The sequence below is a fragment of the Chrysemys picta genome, chromosome 1 (assembly GCF_011386835.1).
Source record: "Chrysemys picta bellii isolate R12L10 chromosome 1, ASM1138683v2, whole genome shotgun sequence".
In the NCBI taxonomy this organism is placed as follows: domain Eukaryota; kingdom Metazoa; phylum Chordata; order Testudines; family Emydidae; genus Chrysemys; species Chrysemys picta.
The window spans coordinates 208,295,126-208,321,214 of record NC_088791.1 but is presented as its reverse complement, the minus strand read 5'-3'; the positions used below and the strand labels follow the sequence as shown (position 1 = coordinate 208,321,214).

At 38.1% G+C, this 26,089-nt stretch overlaps 1 protein-coding gene across 30 annotated transcripts in view; it reads right to left on the bottom strand.

The window, feature by feature from the left end:
• DMD (dystrophin) overlaps nt 1-26,089 on the bottom strand; it is a 2,010,563-nt gene that overhangs the window by 393,335 nt on the left and 1,591,139 nt on the right. For all 30 annotated transcript variants that reach the window (XM_065590838.1, XM_065590858.1, XM_065590878.1 and 27 more), the window contains one exon: nt 17,893-18,082. In XM_065590838.1, coding sequence (XP_065446910.1) covers nt 17,893-18,082 — 190 coding nt within the window. The remainder of the gene's footprint in view (nt 1-17,892; nt 18,083-26,089) is intronic.

Genomic DNA, 26,089 nt, shown 5'->3' with positions numbered 1-26,089 from the left:
AAACCTAAAGAGTAAAGAAATCAGAAGAAGCAACTGCAGGGTGACAGCAGCAGCTGGCTAATGGGACAGATGAGAAAAGGATCCTTAAGACAAAGCAAAGGGAAAGAGGCCTACAGGGTGTAAGCATGCCAGCCATAGTATAAGATATAGAATAGAAATGCTTGAGATAAGAAAAATGTGTGTATGTGGTGTGCATGTTTGTGCTACTAGGTATAAAGTTTAGGGTTTATTAAGATTGCTGTTAGTGTCCTGCATATGATCACCATGTGCAAAACATAATCACTTAAGCCATTCCAACTGTATAACATTACAGCATTGGGTACTTTAACTTGTATACCTGTGCTAAGGGGTTTATGTTTAAATTTAGGGTTAGATTAATTGTATGATGAAGGGTTGGTTACACGAAGTAAAGAAAATACTTCGTTTTGGAAGAGTACTGCCTGAGGGTCAATCCTTTGATCAGAGGGCTGTATCTGTGTCCTCCAGGGCTGAACAGATCTAGTTTATCTGGGGAATTTCCTAAAGGGCATAGGGAGATCGCTGGTAAACCCTGGCAATTTCATTAGGGTGGACCCCCCTCCTTTCACCTGGCAGGAACAGATTAATTGATTAGCATCTGGGGAACCCCAGAAGTAAGCAGTAGAAGGGCTTCTCTGGGATCCCTGTGATAATGCGGTTCTGGCGGAACCCAACCGAGAGTGCCAACTCAGGACAAATTGCTAAAACAGGGCGGTTACAGCCCAAGGCTGGGGTTTTTCCACCTCTAAGGCAAACCAAACCAGCCAGACTAGGAGGACTTCGGTCTCATCCCACTGGCTAACCGCAAGTCTCACAAGCAATCTCCTTAGACACTCCAGTTTCCCAGTATTACCACCAGTGCCACACGTTATGGGGACAAATGGTTATGAAAACCAATACTCCAGTAAAAGAAAAAGATTCTCCTGATCCCAAAGGACCAAGCCCCAGACCCAGGTCAATATACAAGTCAGATCTTACCCACAAATCACGCTGCTGCCAATCCTTTAGAATCTAAAATCTAAAGGTTTATTCATAAAAGGAAAAAGATAGAGATGAGAGTTAGAATTGGTTAAATGGAATCAATTACATACAGTAATGGCCAAATTCTTGGTTCAGGCTTGCAGCAGCGATGGAATAAACTGCAGGTTCAAATCACGTCTCTGGAATACATCCCCAGCTGGGATGGGTCATTCAGTCCTTTGTTCAGAGCTTCAGTTTGTAGCAAAGTTCCTCCAGAGGTAAGAAGCAGGATTGAAGACAAGATGGAGATGAGGCATCAGCCTTATATAGTCTTTTCCAGGTGTAAGAACACCTCTTTGTTCTTACTGTGGAAAAGAGTCTGGAGTCACATGGGCCAGTCCCTGCATACTTTGCTGAGTTACAAGGCGTATCTGCCTTCTCTCAATGGGTCCATTGTATAGCTGATGGTCCTTAATGGGCCATCAAGCAGGCTAGGCAGAGCTAATCTCAGCTTGTCTGGGATGTCACCCTGAAGCATAGCATAAGTTTGCCATACAGACAGTATAGAGCCAATATTCATAACTTCAACTACAAAACTGATACACACATATAGACAGCATAATCATAACCAGTAAACCATAACCTTGTCCTAGACACCCCATTTGACCCCCTTTATACCAGATTTGGGTGCCACTACAGGACCTTGGTTGCAACAATGATCTATACGGTCCCAGTTTATGTCAATAACGTCACAATCCCTCAATCTGTTCTTGTGGTAACAGTGGTTCCACTTTGAATAGATACACACACACACCTAATGACTATTTAAGTATGTGTGAGAGAGAAAATGAATGACTCTGATGTTCAGTGCATAGAGCACCCACCTGTAAAGTGGGTGACCCAGGATCCAGTCCTCCTGCTCCAATCTCTCGTTCACTATTTATCCACAGTGGAACAGGAGAGATTGAGGGAGCCCCAGATCAGAGTATCTGATAGCTCAGTGGTTAGAGCAACCTGCTAAGATGTGGGAGACCCCTGTTTGTATCCTTTCTCCCCTTTTGAGTAAGAGTGGGGAGTTGAACTTGGGTCTTCCACATCCCTAATGTTGAATGGGACCCAATCCAGTAGCCGGCCTCTGAACATGCCTTCTGGATCAGGCCCTGCACATGGGGGGGACGGACACCTATCTTTCCCCAGTTCATCAATCACTCTGGGACTTAGATAGCTGGATGCCTAGAGTGAGGGAAGAGTGCACATCCTCAGAGGCAGAAACATAGAGGCCTAGGGAACTTTTATCCTGAAAACTTAGGCACAGAATGAATTTAGGTGCCTACATGGGAGTTTTATAGGTATCAATAGTGCCAGAACAGAGGTGTCGGAGCCTAAGCTTGGGGTTTAGGCATGTAAGTACCTGTGTGAATCTAGGCCTTCCTGGCTCTAGGAACCATTCAGCTGAGCCCTGGTAATGCTTTCTCAGGCAAATTAGCTGCCAACCAGCCAACTAGGGATTTAATTACTTCCAGGTGGGTCTGAGTTGGCGTGTTCTCCCTTACAGGAGCCTGTCACAGGAAGTATGGTCCCTGACCCCCTAAAAGGGCAAACCCATGTGATGGGCTGCAATTATATCTCCACCAAAAGATGGCATCTTCAGCAGCACAGTGCCTCTACCTATTGGTTAATTAATGTCTCTTCAGAGGGATGAGTGACACTTATGGAATCACTAAAACCACTTGCTGCAGCCCCCTGCAAGTTTTCCAGTTTCATCCAAATACTGACCAGACACTACTGGCTATGAGAGGAAACTAGATTAAAACCCCAAATGGCATGGTTGCTGTCTCTACATACACAGAAAGCTCTATACTTCACATTAGTGGATCAAGTACACAGAAATAGATATTATCTATCTTGAAAAAGTATACCATAATCTTTTGCTAACCAAAGTACCTGCCTATTCACACACTGTAGAGTACTTTCATTTAAAAAGCAAGTGTGGCTTCCTTAGCCTCTGGAAACATACAGTTTGAGATATTAAGGTTAAACAAATGTTGGCAATCATATCTACTGCATATTACACTAATAATATAGTAAAGATGAGCCAAACAATACTGTTCACCAAGTTCAAATGCAGCAAGTCCAGTCTGAGAAATAACAATACGTCAACAGTGAAGATCCATCTGATTTTCCACACTTCCCAATTACTACCTATGTTACAATAGAAAGGGGGGGGGGGGGGAGTTACCACCGATCCTGTGATATCACTACAACATTGTTGTCAGTAACGGGACCCAAATCAGTTTCCATTGACTTCAATGGCAGCAGGAGTGGGCCCAATAGGTAGTTGAAAAAGGAAAAAAAAAAAAAGCCTTTTTTCCCTGATGCTAATACTAGTGAGTATTGTTCAATTTATACATTGAATACATGGCAGTTACCGTGGTGACCATAAGCTTTTTGTGTTACCATAAAGACCCAAGAGATTATATATAATAAAGTATCAGGGGGTAGCCGTGTTAGTCTGAATCTGTAAAAAGCAACAGAGGGTCCTGTGGCACCTTTGAGACTAACAGAAGTATTGGGAGCATAAGCTTTCGTGGGTAAGAATCTCACTTCTTCAGATGCAAGGGAAGATGCCTTGCATCTGAAGAAGTGTGGTTCTTACCCACGAAAGCTTATGCTCCCAATACTTCTGTTAGTCTTAAAGGTGCCACAGGACCCTCTGTTGCTTTATATAATAAAGGTGGTGGTCAAGGATGAAAATATGTTTTTTAGTTGAGACAAGGAGGTACAAAATAGATTTATATGTGGATCTTTCTACTGATAGAAAACATCTGATTTCACTTTAGCATCTGAAAGACCGAAAAGCTTTGGAACTTTTGGTAGAAAAAGAAATGGGACTCTTTCACTCAGTGGCGATATATGCAAAATTATACTGGTCAAACAGGCTGTCACTTTTGGTAGTGTGATCTACCAATCTATAGTATACCACAGCTGTATGTGATAGGTAAAGGGGAAGTATACTGAATGATTAACATTATGCAAACATGATGTACATGCATATGGAGGAACTTGTGATATGCTATTTATAATCTCATTAAAAGATGGAGAATACAGACATGTATAAATCCTGGAACTGAATTACTTTTCAGTGCAGTCTGAAAACCTTCAGCAAAATAGGTCTTGGCAGGGCAAAGTGGCTGCCGTGTCAGGTGCTCTACAGCGAATCTTTCCTTAACTTTCTTTTATTTCATATCTTTGCATCCCATTACTTTGGTTTGAATTTAGCATAGGAATTCACAATTAGATTTTAGTATCTGCCACAATATTTTTGCCTTACATCCAGATTAACAGACGTTCTCAATTATATGTCTCAGCTGACCAAATCCATGTTTTCCTGCCTAATAGATTTTTGGCTGAAATACAAAATATTTCCCAGTTTCTTCCTTTTACCTGTCTCAGGAAGATAACTTTTACTTATCTGGTCCCATGGAAATATAATAAAGTTTGTCTAGAGTACAGTCAGAACTCAAGTCAAGCATTTTGGAGTGGAGCAATCTTAACTATAAATATGGGAAGCCATCAAATCATCTTTTTCAAGCTGGCCATATAGCAGAAAGCACTTCCCTTAAAATCTACTATGGATTCCACAAACAATTTAAGTTTATCATTCCACTTTTCAGACAAATGTGCTTCTATAAGCAACAGAAGATAAATAGGTACATTAAATGCAGATTGTACAATATCACTACAGGATGTGATTAAAATCTCTTATATAACATTGATCATTATGAAAATAATTATGACAGAAGTTGTATTATCTGTGATCTCCACATCAAGCAGTTTGGAGTGGGATGGGCCAAGAATAAACGTGGCACAAACATAGCAAAACTGCAGGGACCCCACCTAACCACTCTCTGGGATTGAGGGTACTGTGTTAAAACAAACTACTTGAACATGGATGAGGCATATTAAAGGGCTATGGAGAAAATGGCACAGAGGGACCAACTTCTGGAGCATTTCAGAGTGATGCTGTGCAGAAAAATCCATTCATTCTATCCCAGTTTCTACTACTGATTGTGATCATTTTTGTTCTTCTCTAATATATCTTGTATTAATGACTCTGTACCTCAGGGCTTGTCTACATGAACACTCAGATTGTGGCAAGTTGGGGTGTAAATCTTCCTCACACTAGCTTGCTGTAACTCACTGTCCATGTGAACCCTGTTGCCCTGTGCTAAAAGTTCCCTAGTGCAATTTAATCTACTCCTGTTTCAAAGCAGAATAGATGTGGGGCGCACCCACAATATTTTCACCTCATACATACAACTGCATGCATCCTGCAGCAGCGGCTCGACTTGGCTCCCTGCTCCAGTCATTGTAACCCAGTGTGTAGGGTCAAAGCACCATTCTGGTTTGGTCATGTGGCCTCTTAGTTATGACAGTGGGGCTGCAGGGCAAAATCTGAATGGCATTATGTTCCAGTGAGCTGGATCTCAATGCCGCTCAGTTTGGGAACACTCTCAGCAGTAGGTCCCAAGGCAAACTGCCCCGTCTGTTCCCGCACTGGGCGGCCTTGCCTCCTGATTAGTGTCCTGCCACAATGTCCATATGGCTGTGAGTGCCAATGAGGTAGGCTAAAGTGCACTCTGGAGCTTTTAGTGTTTGGTAGGCTAGTGCAAGATAGATTTACACCCCAGCTTGCCACGAGCTAAGTGCTCATATAGACAAGCTCTCGTAAGTCATGCTACCACAGCCCTTCCCGGCTATCTGTTTCAAAACTGTATTAGTCTGTGTGTGAAAAATGTCCACTACAATCCGTTTTTAAGCCTGACCTTCTGTGAGGCTTACAAGGGAAAAGTGTTGATCTGGGTCAAGAATAGTCATTATTCCTACCATTATTTTTAAAACAATATTTTAATTTGGTCACCAGCAAGACTTCCTTTCTTAATGTTCAACCTTTCGGAAAACAGACTTATTTCTGACTGCTCCACTTCACATAAATTTAAGGAGTGGCTATGTCCTTGGTGAGGTGTGGTAATTTGTTGCATGAGGCCTGCTTGGCATTTGGAACCCCTGGTTAAAATTCCAGCACCAACGTAAAAGGTGGAGTGACTTCCCTATCTCTGCTGCAGTCATCCTCTTTTAAGACATGAATAAACTATTCCTGCTTAAGTGGATTTTTATTCCTGGAGCTCAAAGAAATGATTCTGAAAAGCAACATTTTAAAAACTTGGAACATACCAAAACTGTGATATCAGTGAGTTTTTAGGAGAAAATAGCCCTGCACTCTAATGATGTATTTCTCTTCTTTGACCTGACACACAACTTCTAATTATACTGTGCTAGTACCATCAATATAATCAGTATTTATCTCAGGATGAAAAACACAAATATGTCTAGCAACTGCACTTAATATGAATTTGCTTGCCAAATAATGCTGCCTTCTAACTTTATTTTAACTATAAAAAGATGTTTAAATGGTAGATCAAATAAACAAATTTCCCTTTCTTCTTTTATATGCAACACCCTTTGTGTGTGGGATTTCTTACAATTTAAGAGTGATAAATTTACTGGGAACTGCCAGCAGGTGTTCGATACGAACACAGTACTCCACTTGGAATATCTAAGCTGTCCATAGCACAAACTGTACTACTAATTATTATTTACTTAGTATATTTTTCTAGTAATAACTATATAATTTTTTTTCCCTTCAACACACTCTACTCTGGAAAGAAGGCTTTATATATTTTGCCATGAAAATGTATTATTGTTTTGTTTATCAATAAAATATGATACTTATTTACATTACAATTGCTCTGAAGTAAAACATGTCACTTTTTTCCCCCTATAACAGGAATCTTTAAGAATATTTGCTTCCTCTCATTTCACTCAATAAGTGCCAGATCAATTAATCAAAAAATAAAATAAAGTAAGAAAGGGTTGGTATTTACTAACAGAAATACAGCATTTGTAAAACAAATACAATACAACTTGTAAAACAAGACACTTTGCTGCAGAGTGCATACATAAATCCATTAAATTCCACACATGAACTATGCAGCATTTAACACTTTTACTCTTTTTCTCATTAAAAAAAGATCATTCCAAATTAATCAATCACACTGCTTTTTAATTTATGCATTGTATTCATTTCCCCCTCCCCCGCTACTGATTTTCTTTACTACTCTCTCTTTGACATCCATCTAAGAAGAACAGCTGTGGCACTTCAGATTTACCATTGACAAACAGCATCTAGACTTCTCTGGAAATATTCAGCTCATAACTAACACAGCACCATGCAGTAACTTAGTGGCGCACGGCTGTTCTTAATTCTCATCTTTCTTCTTTTTCTTTCATTACCGTTCCCCAGAGCACCAAAACCCCCCTGTTCCTCTTCACCACGCCTTTTCCTACACCAAAACACACGGCGATATGAAAATGACATTGAAAGTGCCATTGTTGATAAAGCTAAATAAAATCCTATAAGCTCAGAATCAAGAACTGCAGGATGCCAATCTTTCAGAATGCTGCTTGACCACCATGCTGGCTGTGAAACATTCATTTTTTCATTCTTTTAAATACACCTGCAGCACCTCTATATGGAATCATTAAAAAACTCCCATCCAGAGGACAGGTGGTAGTCAGTAATTAAAAACAAACATAATTAAAATTACTTCTTACATCAGTCTTTCTTTTAGATTTACCAGTATGTCCTGTCTTCTGTATGCTTGTCCTTTAGGATTTAACCCTGCAAACTCTTATGTGTGGGTTTAATTTTACATATGAGAGTAGTCCCATTGACTTCAGTGGGTCTACTCATGTGCATGTTTGAAGGATTATAGTCAGCTCTTTAGGACAATAACTATCCTTATCATCGTGTCACGTATAGCAGCACATTAATCTTAATGTAGTGGAAAAGTATGACATTTAAAACTGCTTTAAAGACTGTTGGGCCCTTATGCCACTTGTCTAAAACATCTGTTTATTTTTATAAACCGATTTAAAAACAGTGAACTCATTGAACTTGAACTCTACACCTGAGAGTAAGGCTTTTTGTACTGTACCTCATGTATATAGTATGTCTAGTGAAGCCAAAATTCTGTCTGAGCTACTACTCTGCAAAATTAACCCTTTTCTTCTCCTTAATTCTTTTCCAAACCCCCAACTCAATGACCAGCTATCATTCAACTTAAAATACAAACACTGATAGAAAACATTCCTTTTGTATATTTTTTTTATAAAATGGTCCTATCTGCAAACTAGTGGTACTGTATGAAGACAGGGGAATAAGAAGTTTGTAAGGATTATAGGCCTAACTAAAAGGATTGTAGTTTAAGTTCTCTCTTCAGGAGTATGCTAGCAGTTCCCAAGTGTTGCCTTCCCTAAGGTGTCATACTGGCAATATGCTCTCAATTAGAGCTCAAGATTTAAAAAACTGGATTCAGCCCAGCCAGCTAATGGAGGCATAGCATATTATTATTTGGATGATAACTTGAGGGGAATCCCTGTTAAAGAAATAAGAACCATATTCTGGGTACATAAATTTGGAGGCCAAAGGCTGGAGTTTATCTGCCGAGGACATGGTTATTTCTGAGCTACCAGAAAGAATCCTTAAGTTATTTCTGAAACATGCTCTTACCACTCTCAGCCTTTAACTTCCTCCTTTCAATTTCCCGAGATGCTAACTCCACCACCTTCCATCCTCAGGAGTCATTACCATTAGGTTTTAAAACTTAATAATACCTCTCCCCTTCAGTTCTTTCCTCCTTTTTTCCTCTTTGATCTCTCTCTTTCAACCCTCTGCTTCCCCTCCCACTGATGTAATGATCTCAGGGATTCCTGGGATCTCCTTATTAAAATCTGCCAAGAAACTGAGGGGAAAGTTAGGTGACTTCCCTGACCATGATGGAGTTTACTCCCATCTGAATACTACTAAATAATCCTTGCCAAAGGTGAATTTTCCCTAGAAGTAATATAAATCCTGTGAAGGGCAAACACTTTGCCTGTAGATTCAACTAGATAGTCCCAAGTGATATTTTTTTATAATATTTCCCAAGGTAGGATACCTCTTAGACTCACTTATTCATTATGGGATGATATGTTGCCACATCATATATGAGGTTGCAACAGCATTTCTGTGTAAAGCTCAATATTCAAACTGTTCTAAAATTCACAGGCAGTCAAGATGGGCCTGACAATTATTATGACACTTCAGAACGTAGGGTAGAGTTTGTGATGCAATATTGGTGATTTTTCACTGTAAAAAGCAAATTTGCCACATCAAATTTGGTAACAAATGTAAGATTTTTTAGATATAAAGGCTTATATATATTTGTTGGAGAATCTTTAGCAGCCAGAGCAAAGAAATTTACTTACTCACTGTCCAGATATTAGCAAGCAACTAGATAGTGCTTACATAAATCAGCACAGGGAGAGAGAGTTAGGGACACCTCAAATGATTACTACAAAATCTTTTTGTTGTTGTTATTAAAATCAAATAAATCCAACATCAACTTTACTGCCTCTTTTTTTTACCTCCCTGTCAGCTATGTTCACCACCCAATCCCAAACACCTTTTGCAGAGGTAAGGCCTTTCTTGTGACAAGATTCACATATTCTGCTTTAAGTTTAAAACTGAGTTGGAAGGACTCTTTATTCTCTCAAAGCACTGCTATTCCAAGTACAAGAGATGTATTTAAACTCTCTGCTACTGAGAGCAGGCTGCTACAGGAAACCTGGTTTCTGTCACAAGCCATGGTGCCATCCTGAAGCAAGTCTGAGAAGAAATTTGGATACGAACTCATCAGTTGTTATCTGCCTCCTGTGTTTTTACTTAAAACTAACACTGAGTTGATTACATAGGACATCTATCATTCATTTTTAAATGTAACTTAAGATACAGCACATTACTCTCATTTTTGGTACAAGCACATCCTCAGCTCTCGTGGGTATAAAGTTGTTCAGGTGCTGGGGAAAGTGAAGATAACTGAATAAGGTAAGTTAGGGGGTCAGAGAAATATTTTGTTACACATTTCAGGCCAATAGTATTAACCCAATGATATATCCTTTAGAGTAACCATACCTTGTCTAAGAAACTCTTGGACCTTTGGTATCAGAATGTATGTGTTATAAGGACCTCGGCATTCGTTCATTTGACCGGGATACAGTTGCTACCTCATAAACTGGAAGCACGCTCAGGTTATCGTTTAAATAAATAGTTGTCACATGGATTCTTGCTTTCTTAAATTTTATAGAGATATAAACATCTAATTAAATTGATCTACAAACTTAATTTATAAAAATTACATTGATATAATAACTGGATAAATCCATGCCAATTTCTGAATTATGTCTAATATTACATAAACTGGAAAGCAATGTCACATATAATTATGCTACAAAGCTAAACCACAAGGGTAATTAACATAGCTGAGGTTTCATATTACCAAGAGTGCTAAAGCAGACAGTAAAGTTCATTATTTTCATCTCCCTCATATGGCCATGTATCAATCTAGGCCTCAAGGGAACACATGATGTATTTAAATTAGCTAATAAAACATAACATATAATTACATAACTCCTTGGAGTAACTATTATGTATAGTATGAAAATTCTCCAGAAAGTGTTATAAATGTGCAAATCACCTCAACTATTACACAGCTGTCAGTTCAGACAAATGATGCATGCAAATACATGCTCGTAGAAACAAACATTGCATTATAATGCACAGATTTAATATAATTACATCATCAGGAAATCAGAATGTGCAGTTACGTTTGCCTTCCCTCCCTCCTCAGTGAATGAACTGTTGAGTGCTGAGGGCATATTAACCTTATTTTCTACTCATAAGTTCTGAACTAATGATTTCTGATCAACAGAATCAAAAGAAACACCTTTAAATGTGTGAAGTCCCTAGACAAATTATTTATGTTATACGAAGTCCTATCCACCCAATGGAACATTAATTTCCCTAGTTGCTTCAAAAAATATTGAGAGTTTGAGAATGGATAGCAAAACCTTAGAGGTTAGAGACATGTTCCCTTGATATACTCAAACCATTAGTAACAAGGGAAGAAATAAATATACACTTGACCCTTAAATTTAGGGGGTTTCCAATATTTCTGAAGATGAACTCTTTATCAACGATGTATTTTTCTACTTAATATCCTCAAATTATAATGGGCCAAATTCATTTTGTGAGCCAATGGAATTACAAGAGGGAAGAAATAGCCCATTAATCCTTATTAGCACCCTCTATCATTATTTTCACAGTTCCTAAAATCTCTCACATACATACACACACACACACACACTCACACTATTTCTGGGCAGACTATACATCTTTTGTAGTGCAAGTTTGTTTCAACAGATTAAAAAAAAGATGATGATAAAACTTGGAAGTTTCTGAGAGTCAGTGGAAAAAAACACTGCTTGGAAACCTACATTTAGTTTCCCATACTGTAGTCTTGATTCATTGAGGCTGAGTTCCAAAATCCTGCCTCAAAGGCCCAGTGGCAAAAAGTCAGCCTGGGAGACCGATGGAGCTTAAAAATGGGCATAACTTTTTGGGAAGTGGTTATGGCCAGGATATACATTAAATCAGTACTTCCCCTTTAACAGCATTCATTGGTGGGGCTGCAGAAAAGCTTTTTTGAATAACTGCCCTATCAGTGGTCCTGATGTCAAACGTTGCCTGCTCTACCTTGAAGTGAACTCCCCCTTAACTTCTTTGTGACTGGCTGGCACAGTGAAGTTGAAATACAGACTTGTCTGTCTCTTCTGGCTGTCTAGAACCTCATGACACTTTCTATAAAGTAAAGGAGATACTCTTAGTATTGAGGACAATGTTCCTTTTCTAATTAGTTGTTTAATTTTTCTTTTAGCTTGACTATGCGGCTGAAGTTTCCCTTGCTATCTTTTCTACTCCATTCTACAATTAATTACCTCCAGCGGAAAAGAATAGTAAAACACCATTACTCTTTAAATCCCATTAATGTCTGGCACTTTTTTTTTTTAGCATCTTTTCACACCCACTTGTTTCTGAGCGTGCTGCCTATAACAGTTCATTGGCAAACCTGATGCTCAAACTGGTGTATGAACTAGTGCCTGCGGCAAGTGGCTACTATATTTCTCTGTGCACTACCAGTGTCTAACTTGCTGTCTTGTAAGTGTTTTGACACATAGTTCATAGGAAAGGTGTACTGAAAAGCTAGATCTAGATTCAGTTCTATTGCATATTCTCATCTCCTCATGTTTAAAACTTAATTGCCTGTGGCCTGCTGCAGGAGATTTATGCACAAAGCCTCTAACTGACAAGCTTTTGGTTTCAATCATATGTGTCTTAAAATACAGCTAGCCAGAAATTGTCTGACAGAAAGTTTTTTGTCAGAGAACACTGTTTCATGGAAACTGAAACATTCTATGGAGATAGTTTGATTTAGACTAAGGTCCAATGGAAAACAGGCAGGCTTCCATCAGAAATGTGGCTGGTTTCCTCCCACCTTACCTACCTGGCTCCTCAGCAGTTCGCCTGATGGGCTAATGGAGAGCCAAGAGCCTGGAAGCTCTGGGAACCATGGATCCAAAGCTCTTGGGTTTCTCTGCAGCTCACTAGGCAGGCTGACAGGAAGCCAGGAACCTAGAAACAAAGGGCACCTCAGCTCCCAGCTCCTCAGCATCCTGAACTCCCATGTTCCTGGGCTTAGGACCAGGCAGCTAAGCGGATTGAATTGGAGTCAGGGACTGCTGGACTTTCAGGGTCTGTAGCCTGGAGGCACCCAGCCCCAGGATTACCCAAGGCCTGAGGCCCCCAGGGTTTTCCCTTTCATGGAGAACTTTGAAATGTTTGGTTTTCATTCCAAATCAGAATGAAAGCAAATTTTGAAATTCTCTGCAAAATGCAATTACTTTTCTCTGCACCGCTCTGCTTAAACATTCTTTATACTAGCCCAGGTGTTCCATCTTAAATTAATTTAGTGTGTGTGGGGGGGGAGCGTGAGCTGCAACCATCCCCCTACAGAATTAACATGAGATGATCCTCACCAAATGCAGTTTAATTAAATAGACTAAGCTTTAAAATAAACTAAGGATACAATCTTTATTTGATCGTTTCCCATACCTTGTTCACTGTTATGATCAGAGTCACAGCAGATGGTAGACTCACTCCATAATAATTGTCTTTGTTTGAAACACTTTAAACTTTCTCCAAAACAAAAACAAAACACTTTCATGATTTGTTCTGTAAATTTTGCCTGTCTTCGTTGCTGCATGGCAACATCACATAACAAACATTAAGGCCTCTATTTCTGTTTTCAAGAAAACAATCTTCTGGATGGCACTTGAATTTCACTGGAATTACAAGAAAAGATAATGTGTTTCCTCCCTCTTTCCCAGTTTTGCTCTATAGATGCTTCCAACTTTCCTTGTCTGCTTGTAAGAGATCCACTTTCATTCACACACTACCCTGGGTTGTATAACTCAAAGGGGAAGAGTAAGAAATAGAAAAAAGAAAAAAACGGGTCACAGTTGTGCAATATATACATATTGTTTTCATTAAATAAATCAAATTGAAAAAGCACCTTTTATAAGGCACTGAAACCCGGCCTGCATGGACTTCAAGACTCCCTTTTGCCCATTGACATAGAGTCCATCAGCGGAAACCCATGTCTTCCATTTACTAGTCACTGGCTCCTTGGCCATTCACCAGCACTGGACACCTGCTACATGTTGTGACCAGCTGACATTTGTACAATTTCTAATGTTAAAAATTCCTAAATCCTATATCTATTTCATCTGTGTCTCCGTGACACTATGAGGAAGGGGGGAAACCCACTATGCCCCAGCCAATTTGGCCCAGATGGGAAAAATTATTGCCTTGTTACTTGAACAGACAATCACTTAGACACATAGCAACCTGAAAACACAGTTCCTATACTATATAACTAGATAGACGGGGTATGTGTTCTGCTAAAAATGGGGCAAGGAGCCTGAAGGAAAAAAAAAAAAAACAGGCCAAGCTTTAAAGAAATGATTGTGGGAGGAAAGAGCCAATTGGCTTGCATCTCTCTAGTTGTCCAATGGCAATGCCAGGGAAGAAGAACCTATCCCTGTATACATTCCTCCTTTATCCTAAAACTGTCCGGCAGCTTGCAGATCCAGTCAAGTTTCCTATCCATTAAATCAGTGTGTGGCAGTGATAAATATTTAGTATCTATATAATTATTTTTAAAGAGAAGACAGTGTGGAAGAATGATCACTGAATTGGGAGTCAGGAGTAGAGCTAGCAGGAAAATGTTTTAATAAAGTTTTTCAGTGAAAAATGCCAATTCATCATAGCAGAAACTTTGTGAAACAAGGTCGAGTTTGACAAAGTTTCCCAACTCACAAAAAAATTGAGAAAAAAGTTTTGAAGTTGTCAAAACTTTTTGTTTTTACAATTTTCAATGAAAAATTCTGGATTTCCTGTTCAAAATGGATTTCATTTATAAATTTAAACTGAAAAAAGGTTAGATTGAAATAATGTTCCAAATTAGCAAAATGTAACATTACAATAAACCAATTCTTTTTCATTTTGGGTCATTCAGTTTGTGAATATTTCCAGGATTTTGACTATTCATCCTATTTGAGATGTGAAAATTTTTTAAATCATGGAAATTATTCACGGGATAAGAAAAAACATTTATTGCTCAGCTATAGGCAGGAGTTCCTGCATTGTAATATTGGCTCTGACATTTACTCATGATGTGCCTTTGGTTAGTCACTTCACCTTTGATCTCAGTTTCCCTTCTTGCTTCTTCGCACATGGGGATAGTAATGCTTACCAGCAAACATCACAGGTTCTTGTGATGATTAGTTAATGTCTATCGACTACTTCACATGCATAACATCCTGTATAAATTCTAATCGCATTATTAAATAACACTGATCAAGTGATGACATGACCGTCGCAGTATGTATCATGTATGCATAATGTTACAGATAATCATTTATTAGCTATATCGTAAGTCCCTGGGAATAAGGGCCACTATCCTTTCTGTTTTGTAGAGCAACTGGTACATTGCTGGCCCACAATAAATAATAAGAATAATTTATTAACTTGCTCATATATTATTTTTAAGATGATGGTTTGGATTTGTCAGCAATACTATCATCATAACCAGAGAGTCAGCAATATGCTATTGAGCAAATAGAAGTGGAGTAAGGCTAGCAGTTTGTTCTCCAGATAAGTTCCATACATATTAATGCTTAATTGCTAGACAAATGACCTTTATCATTTGAGGAATATTCCCAGTCTTTAGAGCAGAAATCTGAGGTCAATTTCACACATGATAAGTAGTGCAGTATTAAGTAAACAAACACTTGAGCTGTTTCAAAACACAGCTCTGAACTTAAAAGTTAGTGAAACTCAGTCCATGTCATCTGGTTTGCAATGCTGCACTACTTTTAAGTTAATTATAGGCAGCTCTTATAACAATGATGATTTAATGTAATACAAAATCATGCTAATCACCTTTATCAAAAAGGGTTTTTTCCCCTTAAAGCACACAGCACAACTTAATTTACCTCAGTGAAAATGCCTTGGATTTCAGTATGGGAAATAATAGGCATTTTCCCACCCTGTACTGTTCCTTACATGAGGAGGAAAAAAATTCCAACAAATTCCATAGCGACATCAACCACATTAATTCCACTCAAGAGAAAGACATTTCCTAATCCACTTGTGCTTGCAGCACTCATGAATTATGAGGTTTTTCTGGAGGATTAAACATGCTATGAAGTGTCTGATAAACAGTGATAGGCAAATAGTCTAGCCAAAAGTATCAGGCTATATATAGAGAGACTGACAGAGAGCTAGAGGGAAAAAAAGATATTTCCCCCCCTTCTATCCATCAGCCTTCACTGAAAGTCAAAAATTACTGCTCCATGGGTGGACAGATATATATGAATCAGTTGGGAGTAAGCGACAATAAAACAGCTGCTGCTGTGTCTTTGCATACTAATGTTTCTTTTTAATATGTAAGAATCACTGCTCTTGCTGCAGAGCCAAGATCAAACAGTGAACAGAATGGTGTTTGAGTCTTGAAAAGGAAGCAAACAGAGATACTGCTACACATTTTGCCCTTCATATATTGTGAAGACATTTTTTTAAACATAGCAAAAACCTTGAAGAAAATTCAGACTTATGCCAGTGCAACAATTCCTTTAAAAGACAACTTCCAAGGTTTTTAAAAATTTATTTTAACTTACAGTACAGTTATTTTTTATTTCATTTACTCTGTGGGTTGTCTAAAGTTGAGCCTAAAATTAATTTTAAATCTTTCTTTTTCATATTTTATTGTATATGCTCTGCTTTCTTCATCCAAGGATGACTCCCGCCACAGTAATTTTATAAAGCAATGCAGGCTGAAAACATGGTGTTTCTGGTCAAATAGAACTCTATTTCTAATAATTTCAATTATATTTAAGAATAAAATACTAGACCTCTGTATGCAAGGAACTGTTTTGACGGATGACCCATTTTCATGTGACATACAAAAGTTACCACGCCAAATTAAATTATTGCTAATACTGCACACAACATAGAAGTGTAAAAGGAGAACTTGGAATACTTTTAATTCCAGTAGCAACCAAAAAGTCAGATACTTGAGAGTGAAAAGAGATGGACTGTACTGGATATAAATGGTCTAATTCAGTACAGCATGATCTCCCATTCATAACTACTTCTCAAGGATCATACCAACTAAAGTCAGACACAGAGGGGTGAAAATTTTGAGTATTTTTTAAATAAAAACATTGGATAACCATAATCCACTTTTCAAGCAAAAAATAGTCCAGACTTGATTTCTAAGGAATGCAGCATTGCTGGCTTTTTAAGTACAGTGTAATGGAGTTTATTAATAATGCATTAGCATTACAACAGAAAAACAAGTTATAGTAGAATAAATACTATAAAGTGCATTTGAGAAAAAAGGTAACACTATCTCTAACCTAATGTTATTTATGGAACACAATCTCTGTAATTTTCAATTAATTCACATTTGAAAATTATCATCTCCAGACTCTGGAGTTTCCAGATTTGGATGTGGGTGAATTTATTATTACCAAGGTGAAGCTAAAGCACTTTAAGTACATTTTACAATACAGCTCTGCCTTATATGCATCACAATAATTTAACAAATCTGTGAACACACATCCCTATTGAGAGCACAATGCAAATATAAGTGCCTTTTTCTTATCAAGACTCTCTTAAAAAAAAAAACACAAGAAAACATGCCATCCTCTCTTTCTTAACATTAAAGGTAGAGAAAGCTATTTTTTTTTTATCTAGGGAAAACAATTGTCTGAAAATTGTATGGTCATTAACTTTGACAGGTCATCTTCTTTTATTCCAACTGAGCACGTTAACAAAAATCAGCCAAATGCCAGATTAATATTTTTGAAGTATTTGAAAGTAATGGAGCAAAACTAATTTAGTTAAACAACAGAGAATAAACTAAACACGATATATACAGGACTGCTATAAATATCAGAAATGCATAACAAACACTCATATGTCAATAACTCTTACTTTAAGACTCTGCATCAGCACCATAATTAATTTTTCTGCAATATAAAAATCTAAATATCTGTTTCAGCAAAGTTTATTTCTGTTTGTTTTAAGTTGTGCTTCAAAACACACAGTATCTCATTCCATGACTAAATGACTCAGTCACTGAAAGACCAGGATGTTAAACAGAATCAGAATGTGTGTCACCCAATTTTTAAAGGAATTCCTCAAAGCAACAATTAAAGATCGGTACCACAACCAATATTATTTTCAATTTAATTTCAGTTTAAAATAAGCTAAACAGCATGCACAAGCACAAAGAAATCATTATCTTGCATCCATGAAGGTCTATATAGCTAAAGCACTTGACTTACCTGCCACTGTTTCATGAGCTCCCGAACCTCTTTCGTGTCCTCTAGTATCCTTTCCTTGTGTGTAGCATCCTGCAGGACATTGGCAGTTGTCTCTGCTTCTGTAAGCCAGGCAAGGAACTTTTCCAGATCCAGGTAGAACTGTTGCAGCAGTCTTAGAGCTGCTTCCAGTTCAGCTTCTCGCTCACTAACCCTGTGCAAGCACAAACAGTCAAATGCAGCACTCACAGAAATCAGAACAACTGTAGATTTTAAAAAAAAACAAACAAACCCACAGCAGGTTTTTACTATACATCAAGAGAAGAGAATTTGTAGATGAGCTACTATAATGAAAAAAAATGTACATAAGAATGATGGTTCCCCCCACCCCCAGGCTAATGTTCGTCTCTGTCTTTTTGGATGGTGGGAGGAGGTACACAATGACATTTTTCAACTGCAATCTAGAGGAAATGACATTACTTTGGTAAAGAACACAATGTACTGTACCTGGAATTTTGGAACTCAAACAAATCAAGGTTAATTCCTTTCAAATATGATCAAAGTTTTTTCACTTATCGCTCATAAGCCTGCTACTGCCTGCAAGCTTGTTTAATTTTTGGAAATCACAAAGTAGTTTTTGGTCACTGAGGAGCAAGGATAGTTTACTGCAATTATTAATTCCTCTAAATTGCAAGCTGTGGGAGCTGTATTCATCACCTTGTGTCCTAACAATGCAGAAGATTTTCAAAGGGTCATGAAGCTGCTCTACCATATAGAAAGGTCTTACACAAATTATACCATAAGACAATCATAAGAAGATCTATATCAGCTTTTTAATAAAAGATCACCTTTGAAATCTCAAGAATATTTCTCTGTCTTTGGCAAAAGCCTAAATAATAACAATTTGGTAAAGAAGAATATTCAAGGACCTGTAATGAAAATTCCTTAGGTAAATTTGGTCTGATCCATCAGAACTAGCAGAAAATTTTTATGTCCTATTTGCACGCACACTTTTTGGTTATTAAATTTAGGCTCAAAATTGATTCAAAATTCAAACACCTGCATGTGACACATCACTTATTAATATGTGACTGTCAGTTATTATGCAAAACTATAATTTATTTGAGCAGTAACTTTATCATGGGAAGTACATACTAGGCAATAAACAACTCCTGAAGATCTGGTGGCAGCACTGCTCATGCATGAGTTGTTTATTCATCATGGGAAATGTTTTTGCTGAGCACACATTCTTCAGCAGTGTAGTTATTGCTATCACACAAGATAGAAGCCTCCTCTTTTGTCTTCACTGCATTAGCTTGGAATGTATGGAATAGGTTTAGAAAGTGTCAACCATTTATAATAAAAGGGTTGAGTCTAAACATTTTTCATCTCATAAATATAGTTTAAGGTCTGATAACTAAATATTAGCTCCATATACTGATTGACAAAGGAAGTTAAGACTAGCTCTCTTCTACATCAAAATCCTACTGCTGGGGAGACTCTCAAACAATTGTCTCCTACTGTTGACAGATCTGTGTGTGACAAAAAAGCAGCAGAATTCAGTATGTATCTTCCTCTATCTGCAGTAAACATATTGCCATATACATCTGATTGAGGAAGGTATTTCCAGAGTTGCACTGCTCAATCATATGTTCAGTCTTCAACCAATAGCTAGCTTAATATTTGTCCATGATGTTTCAGCATAGCCTATATTAAGATTCCAACTACTTTTTCCTGGCTAATGAACAGTTATGTGACCTGAATTTACACAACTTTCTACTGATGAGCATATATGTTTGGGTTGGAAGTCCAAGAGTGATGCAGTTTTCTAGGTAGTCTGAAAGAAAGTTGCACAACAGATTATCCCAGAAATATTTTCCAACATTGTAATTTTCCCACCCATTCACACTGAGATCATGCAATTTCTGTGTGCTAGAGCCAATATCAAATCTTGTTCATTGTCACCAAATGGTTAGGTTCCTAAAGAACAAAAGGCACAACCTAATACCTAGCTGTTACTGAACCAGGAAAACATGAATTAGGCTGAAAAGGGGTTTTAACGTGCTTTACCTATTTAACATGTTTTTTTCATCAAGGATTCTTCCAAACTATGAATACAGCCAGTAAATGCAGAGGGATTTAAAGCAGCCAATCAGAGCTCAGAAGTGTGAGCAGAGAATTCAATTCAGTCAAATGACAATCTATTAACTCAGAGCTAAAATCCACAATCCATGTTTCTCAACCACCTTGTGACAAAGGTGACTATTATTATTGAACCCATTTTTGTAATAGGGAAAGAGAGAAATATGTTAAAGCCCTTGTCTCAGGCTATTCATGTATTCATTTATTATTTCTTCAAGAGATAAAGGACTGTATTCTGATGTCATTTACATATGTGCAAATCTGGAGTTGCTCTCTTTAAATCAACAGAATTATTCCAATTTTACACTGGTATGAGTAGTATCAAAAAGTGGCTCTAAGTACCCACGAAAGCTTATGCCCAAATAAATCTGTTAGTCATTAAGGTGCCACCGGACTCCTCATTGTTTTTGTGGATACAGACTAACACAGCTACCCCCAATACATATGATGATAGTGTATATTTCATAGAGAGAATCTCCCTTTCCAGTTTTCAACCCATTACAGATTGGTTAGCTAAAGCTCTATTTTCTTTGACATATTGCTGAGCAAAGTGCTCTGCTCACACTTAGTTCTCTACCTCCATTCTAATCTCCTGAAGTGAGTGAAAGACGTCCTTTTTCCTTTTATTAAACCAGGGCCGGCTCTAGGCACCAGCAGAGGAAGCAGGTGCCAGGGGTGGCACATGCTAAGGGGCGGCATTCCGTCCATTCTTGGGGCGGCACAGTCTGGGTGGCTTTTTGTTGTTGTTGTTGCTTTGGCAGTCTGAGCGGCTGTTTTTTTTTTTTTTTTTTTGCTTGGGGCAGCAAAAATGGTAGAGCCAGCCCTGTATTAAACCAACATTCTTCATTCAGCTACTGACTAGGTATTTCTGGAATAGCTAGAGCTATCATAACATAACAGAAGACAACCTTAATTTGGAGATTTAAAAGGAGTTTTTCGCCTTCCTATGCAGTGTGGGGCACGGGTTGGAGGATTCTCTGTACCTTGAAGTCTTTAAAGTTGAGGACTTCAATAGTTCAGACATAGGTCAGGGGTTTGTTACAGGAGTAGGTGGGTGAGATTCTGTGGCCTACGTTGTGCAGGAGGTCAGACCAGAAGATCATAATAGTCCCTTCTGACCTTAAAGTCTACGAGTCTATGAATAGAAAATCCCACAGGACCGAGAACAAAGAGTTATTGTATTCACACTTATTTATATACATAAACCATGTTATTGTAGTAATTTTCCATAATAGCTCAGAAAAACTCAAAAGTTATTTTGCAGAATGCAAAGATTTTCTTGTGTCCTCATACTGTTTCCTGCCACATCCATGCACATGCAATAGCCTGATCATTTCACTCTGCCAGGTTACTGGAAGAGCATTCATGCTCAAGGAATTGACATTGCAGGAGATATTTTATATTTTGAGGATCTGTGCCACAGTTACAGGTATTGGGGCCAAAAGTGTAGCCCCACTTGATTATCGCATCTCTATGACCCTCAGAACTGCCAACTCCAGTGTGGAATCAATTAAGACAACATCATATAGTCCAGGTCTGATATGCACTGGGTAGTAAGTGCTCAACTGGTGTGAGCTGGAGCGCACAGGCTACAGGGTTGTTCTCTACTCATTTGCCATAATTGAACCCTGGTTTGTTTGGGTGACACTGTGAGAGGGCATAACAGTGGCAAGATAACTTTCTTGTGATGTCACTCGACTCAGCTTTGGTGTTATAGTGTATAGCAGATGTCTTGCATCTGTGCATTGCCATGTTCACCGAAGATGGAAAAAGATCTTGTGGGTTATCCAGTTCTACAGAGCAGGATTCTTCTGTAAATTATGCTTTTTTAGTGTTTTTTAAATTTAGTTTTAAATATATCATGTAATACAGCTTGAATCACCTGTGGACCACACTTAGAGCCCAATCCTACAAAAACTTGAGCCTGTGCTTAAATCTTTGCAAGATCAGAACCTTGCTTTATAATGTGGATCAATTCCCTAACAATCTGAATTTCCTCTGAAACCTGGGACACAGGCATGAGTCTAAGTAGAATCAATGTGAACCTCAGCAGACCTGATAAATATAGCCGAATGCTACAAATAGGATACCAAGGTGTAAAAGAAAAGGAGTTTGTTATTTTCTCCACTGTAGGCTGCAAAGTAGTATCAAAAACTAAAACTGACCCACCAAGGTTAATAAATAGGTAATTTTTAATCTAGAAAATTATGAACATGAGCTCAGGTCGAGGGAAAAATTGACCAGATGTAGACATATTGCTGAAGACCAGAATTTATGTCTGATGGAAGCATCTACACTCCAAGAAACAATACTTTCTTTAATTGTACTGGGCTTACAGTAAGATATATGTTAGCTATAAAGAATATTCTGACATTGTTCTGCTATGACGCTCAGAAATCTTAGGGAACATAATTCTTTGACCATGCAAAAACACATGGTTTTCCACAGAGCATACTATTAACTACAAAACCGCTGGTATTTTTGCCTTCTAAATATTGGCACATTTAGCATTTTACTTACTCTCTTTATATAGTAATCACAACAGGTCAGCCTCTCAACTATGGAAGAAATAACATCTAAAAAGATTATTGGAAATGGGATACTTATTTGAAACTGGTTCTCTCTTATTCTCTCTCTCTTTTTATTAAAAAATTTTTTGTAGATCTTTAGACTGCCGACGTGTTTAAAAAGTGTTAACTTTTTAGGTGCTTGCATTGAATTCTTAAATCAGACATACACAGACCTTACATGAATCTAGGTTGGGGGGGGGAGACGTCTTACTCTTCAAAACAAAGTCACAACCTTTACCATTTAATCTCACAAAAATTAGAATTTGAAACTGTAACAGGCATGTTCCATGCTTCTTTCTGAAATCTCTGCAGGACGTCCATATTTTTTAAATATAATTGGTCCTTTAAACAGTGATGTATTTGCAAAATTATAAGATTGAAATGAGGAAAGGAAGGCCTCTGAGATGATGAATAAAGCAGTTTGGATGTCACATGTAAGATATGATAATGCAAACCACAAGAAAATTATAGGAGAGAGTGAAATACATACGCTGGATGAGGAGTTTAGTGGCATTAAATAAAGAATTTAAGGCAGGGTTTCCTGGACTTGTATCATCTAAATATAAGTTTGATTTTATATCAAGTACAAATTATAACAAAGGAAGATGGGTGAAGGAGGGAACATTTATTGTCATAGAAGAAGACTGGGCAATCTAAATACTACCCCCTTCCCCTCTCCCCCTCTCGACACATACACACTATTTGAATTGCTGAAGGTAAGAAACAAAGCAAAGAAAGGAAAACATGACTTTCTGTTAAGATGCCCCTAATTCTTTACTGTCTAACTTGACATGATGATGGCACGACTGCAAACATGGCAAACTGGTAGGAGAATCAGTAGAGTTTCCACCCCAAGAATCATCTTCAATCCTTCCAGAGAACAAATCCCCACATCTGCTTTTGAAGTTTTAAGGGCCTGCTCAACCTAAAGATTAATATTTTGAAATTTGGCTGCCAAAGCCCTAGGTGAAACATGTGTGACAGCGCCCCCCCATAAGGCTTTGTGGAAATATGCTTATGACTAAATATGACATAACTGTAATATGTTCTGTGCTACATATGCCATGTAACATATCTATGTAAAGGTTATGATTTACTGAATCTATTAATCCTATTTGTATTCATGTATAATTTTTGTATTCAAAGTTACGAATATTGGCCGTGTACTGGCTTGATTTCTAAATAACTTTAATAGAGCATTTGGTCAGTTCCTGGAGAAAGGAATTCACAAAGTTAAGTGCCCAATCAAGAAGCACTTAAGGAACAATGCATCTTGGAATGCTCCAATCCACATAAGAAGTCTTCCGGGAGACATTCAACATACATGTGGGCAATGGCTTCTGCCTGTAAAAACTGTGAGTCATGCATGGACATGTGACTTGTCCAGGTGACTCCAGAACTCCATCTTGGAGATGTACTTTGCATAGGAGAGAGGAGGGAGTCTCCACCCACAAGAGAAAGTCTATTTAAGCCTGTGGGAGACCCCTCCATTTTGTCTCCAGCTGGCTAAAGAGATAGCCGCCTCTCCACCCCCAAAGATACCTGAAAGAAACTGGAACAAAGGACAGTAACAACAGGCGTGTGAGTGATTGCTGGACCCAGACTAGCAGGAGTCTAGTCTGTAAAAGGAAGCTTACTGGAATTGGTGATGTGTTATTTGTATTAAGTTTCTTAGACATATACTTACGTGTTCTAGTTTATTTTACTTGATAATTCACTTTGTTCTGTCTGTTACTACTTGAAACCACTTAAATCCTACTTTCTGTATTTAATAAAATCACTTTTTACTTATTAATTAACTCAGAGTATGTGTTAATACCGGGGGGGGGGGGGTGGGGCAAACAGCTGTTCATATCTCTCTATCAGTGTTATAGAGGGTGAACAATTTATGAGTTTCCCCTATAGAAGATTTATACAGGGTAAAATGGATTTATATGGTTTACACCCCGTTGGCAGTTGGGCATCTGAGTGTTAAAGACAAGAACACTTCTGTAAGCTGCTTTCAGTTAAGTCTGTAGCTTTGGAGTAAGTAATTCAGATCCTGGGTCTGTGTTGGAGCAGACTGGCGTGTCTGGCTCAGCAAGACAGGGTACTGGGGTCCCAAGCTGGTAGGGAAAGCAGGGGCAGAAGTAGTCTTGGCACATCACTTGGCAGTTCCCAAGGGGGTTTCTGTGATCCAACCCGTCACAATATGAAAGTTAAAAGTCTATATTTGGGAAGTGTTTATGTTTCAAATTTAATGCTAGTGAATCCAAATCACTGATTATCTGAATTTTGGATGTTCCTCAGATTTACATAGAATGCATAATTTGATCTGAAGATGCAGTTATCAAATGCTTTAATGTCTCTTTCCTACCAAAAGGGGATCCAGATAATTATAGTTTTACTCATATTTCTTTATTGTTTCCTTAATGTGGTTTATTCAATAAAATGTTTTCTACAAAAGAGTTAATAGCATTCTTAGTGTGGTTTCAGGAATTCCTGCTCTGAGTATATAGAATAAAATAGATTAATTTATTTCACTTATATTAACAGAATCCAGTAACAGAAGTAAGCACTTCCATTCCAACTTTATTGAAATAGGTTTTTTCAATCTTTCAAATGTGCTAAACACAAAGGCTGAAACAAAGGATCAAGTTTCTGTGGCAGAGAAAGTTCTGAACAGCTGGAGAAACAAGTCAAGATCCAAGTTAAAAAATACAAACCATCTCTCTTTACAGTTTCTAGGTTGTTTTTGGTAGTCATGTTCAACCAGATTGACACAAATCAATAAAGTATCTGACCCTTTGTCCCTTCCTGTATCTCAATAGTCCATAAACTCTGAACAATAGTATAAAAACAAAAACCAACATAAATCAACAGGTCTTCTGTTCTAGAACTCCCTACCCTGACTCAGAAAGAATCAATCAATATCCTGCCTCCTCTCTGGCTTTCATAAGGACAGCTCAACCTATTTAAGAGTCTAAAAGCAACTTGGCTCAGCTGCAAGTCTTTGATTCTGCTCTTTGAGGCATTGCCAATTGGGACTCAACCCTCCTTCTAGAATTTAGCCATCAACAAAACAAAACAAAAAAACCCAACTGACTCATCTCTCTTGGTAGGGCTCCTCAGAGGGAGGAATTGGGTGTTACACAGCTGTCAGACTACTTGGGTGGGGCAATAAACAATGTGCATACTCCATCAGAACCCAGAAGAAGAGAAATCTTAGAAGTACCCTGCAGCAGTAAAAAATATTCTTCAGACACCTTCATTCAACGATCCTAAACTTCATACAACACAAAATACATAAAAACAGCCATACTGGGTCAGACCAATGGCCCATCTAGCCTAGTATCCTGTCTTCTGACAGAGGCTAACCCCAGGGGCTTCAGAAGGAATGAATAGAAAAGGTCGCCCCTGTTGCCTATTCCCAGCTTCTGGCAAACAGAGGCTAGGGACACCATTCCTGACCATCCTGGCTAATAGCCATTGATGGAGCTATCCTCCATGAAGTTACTTACTTCTTTTTT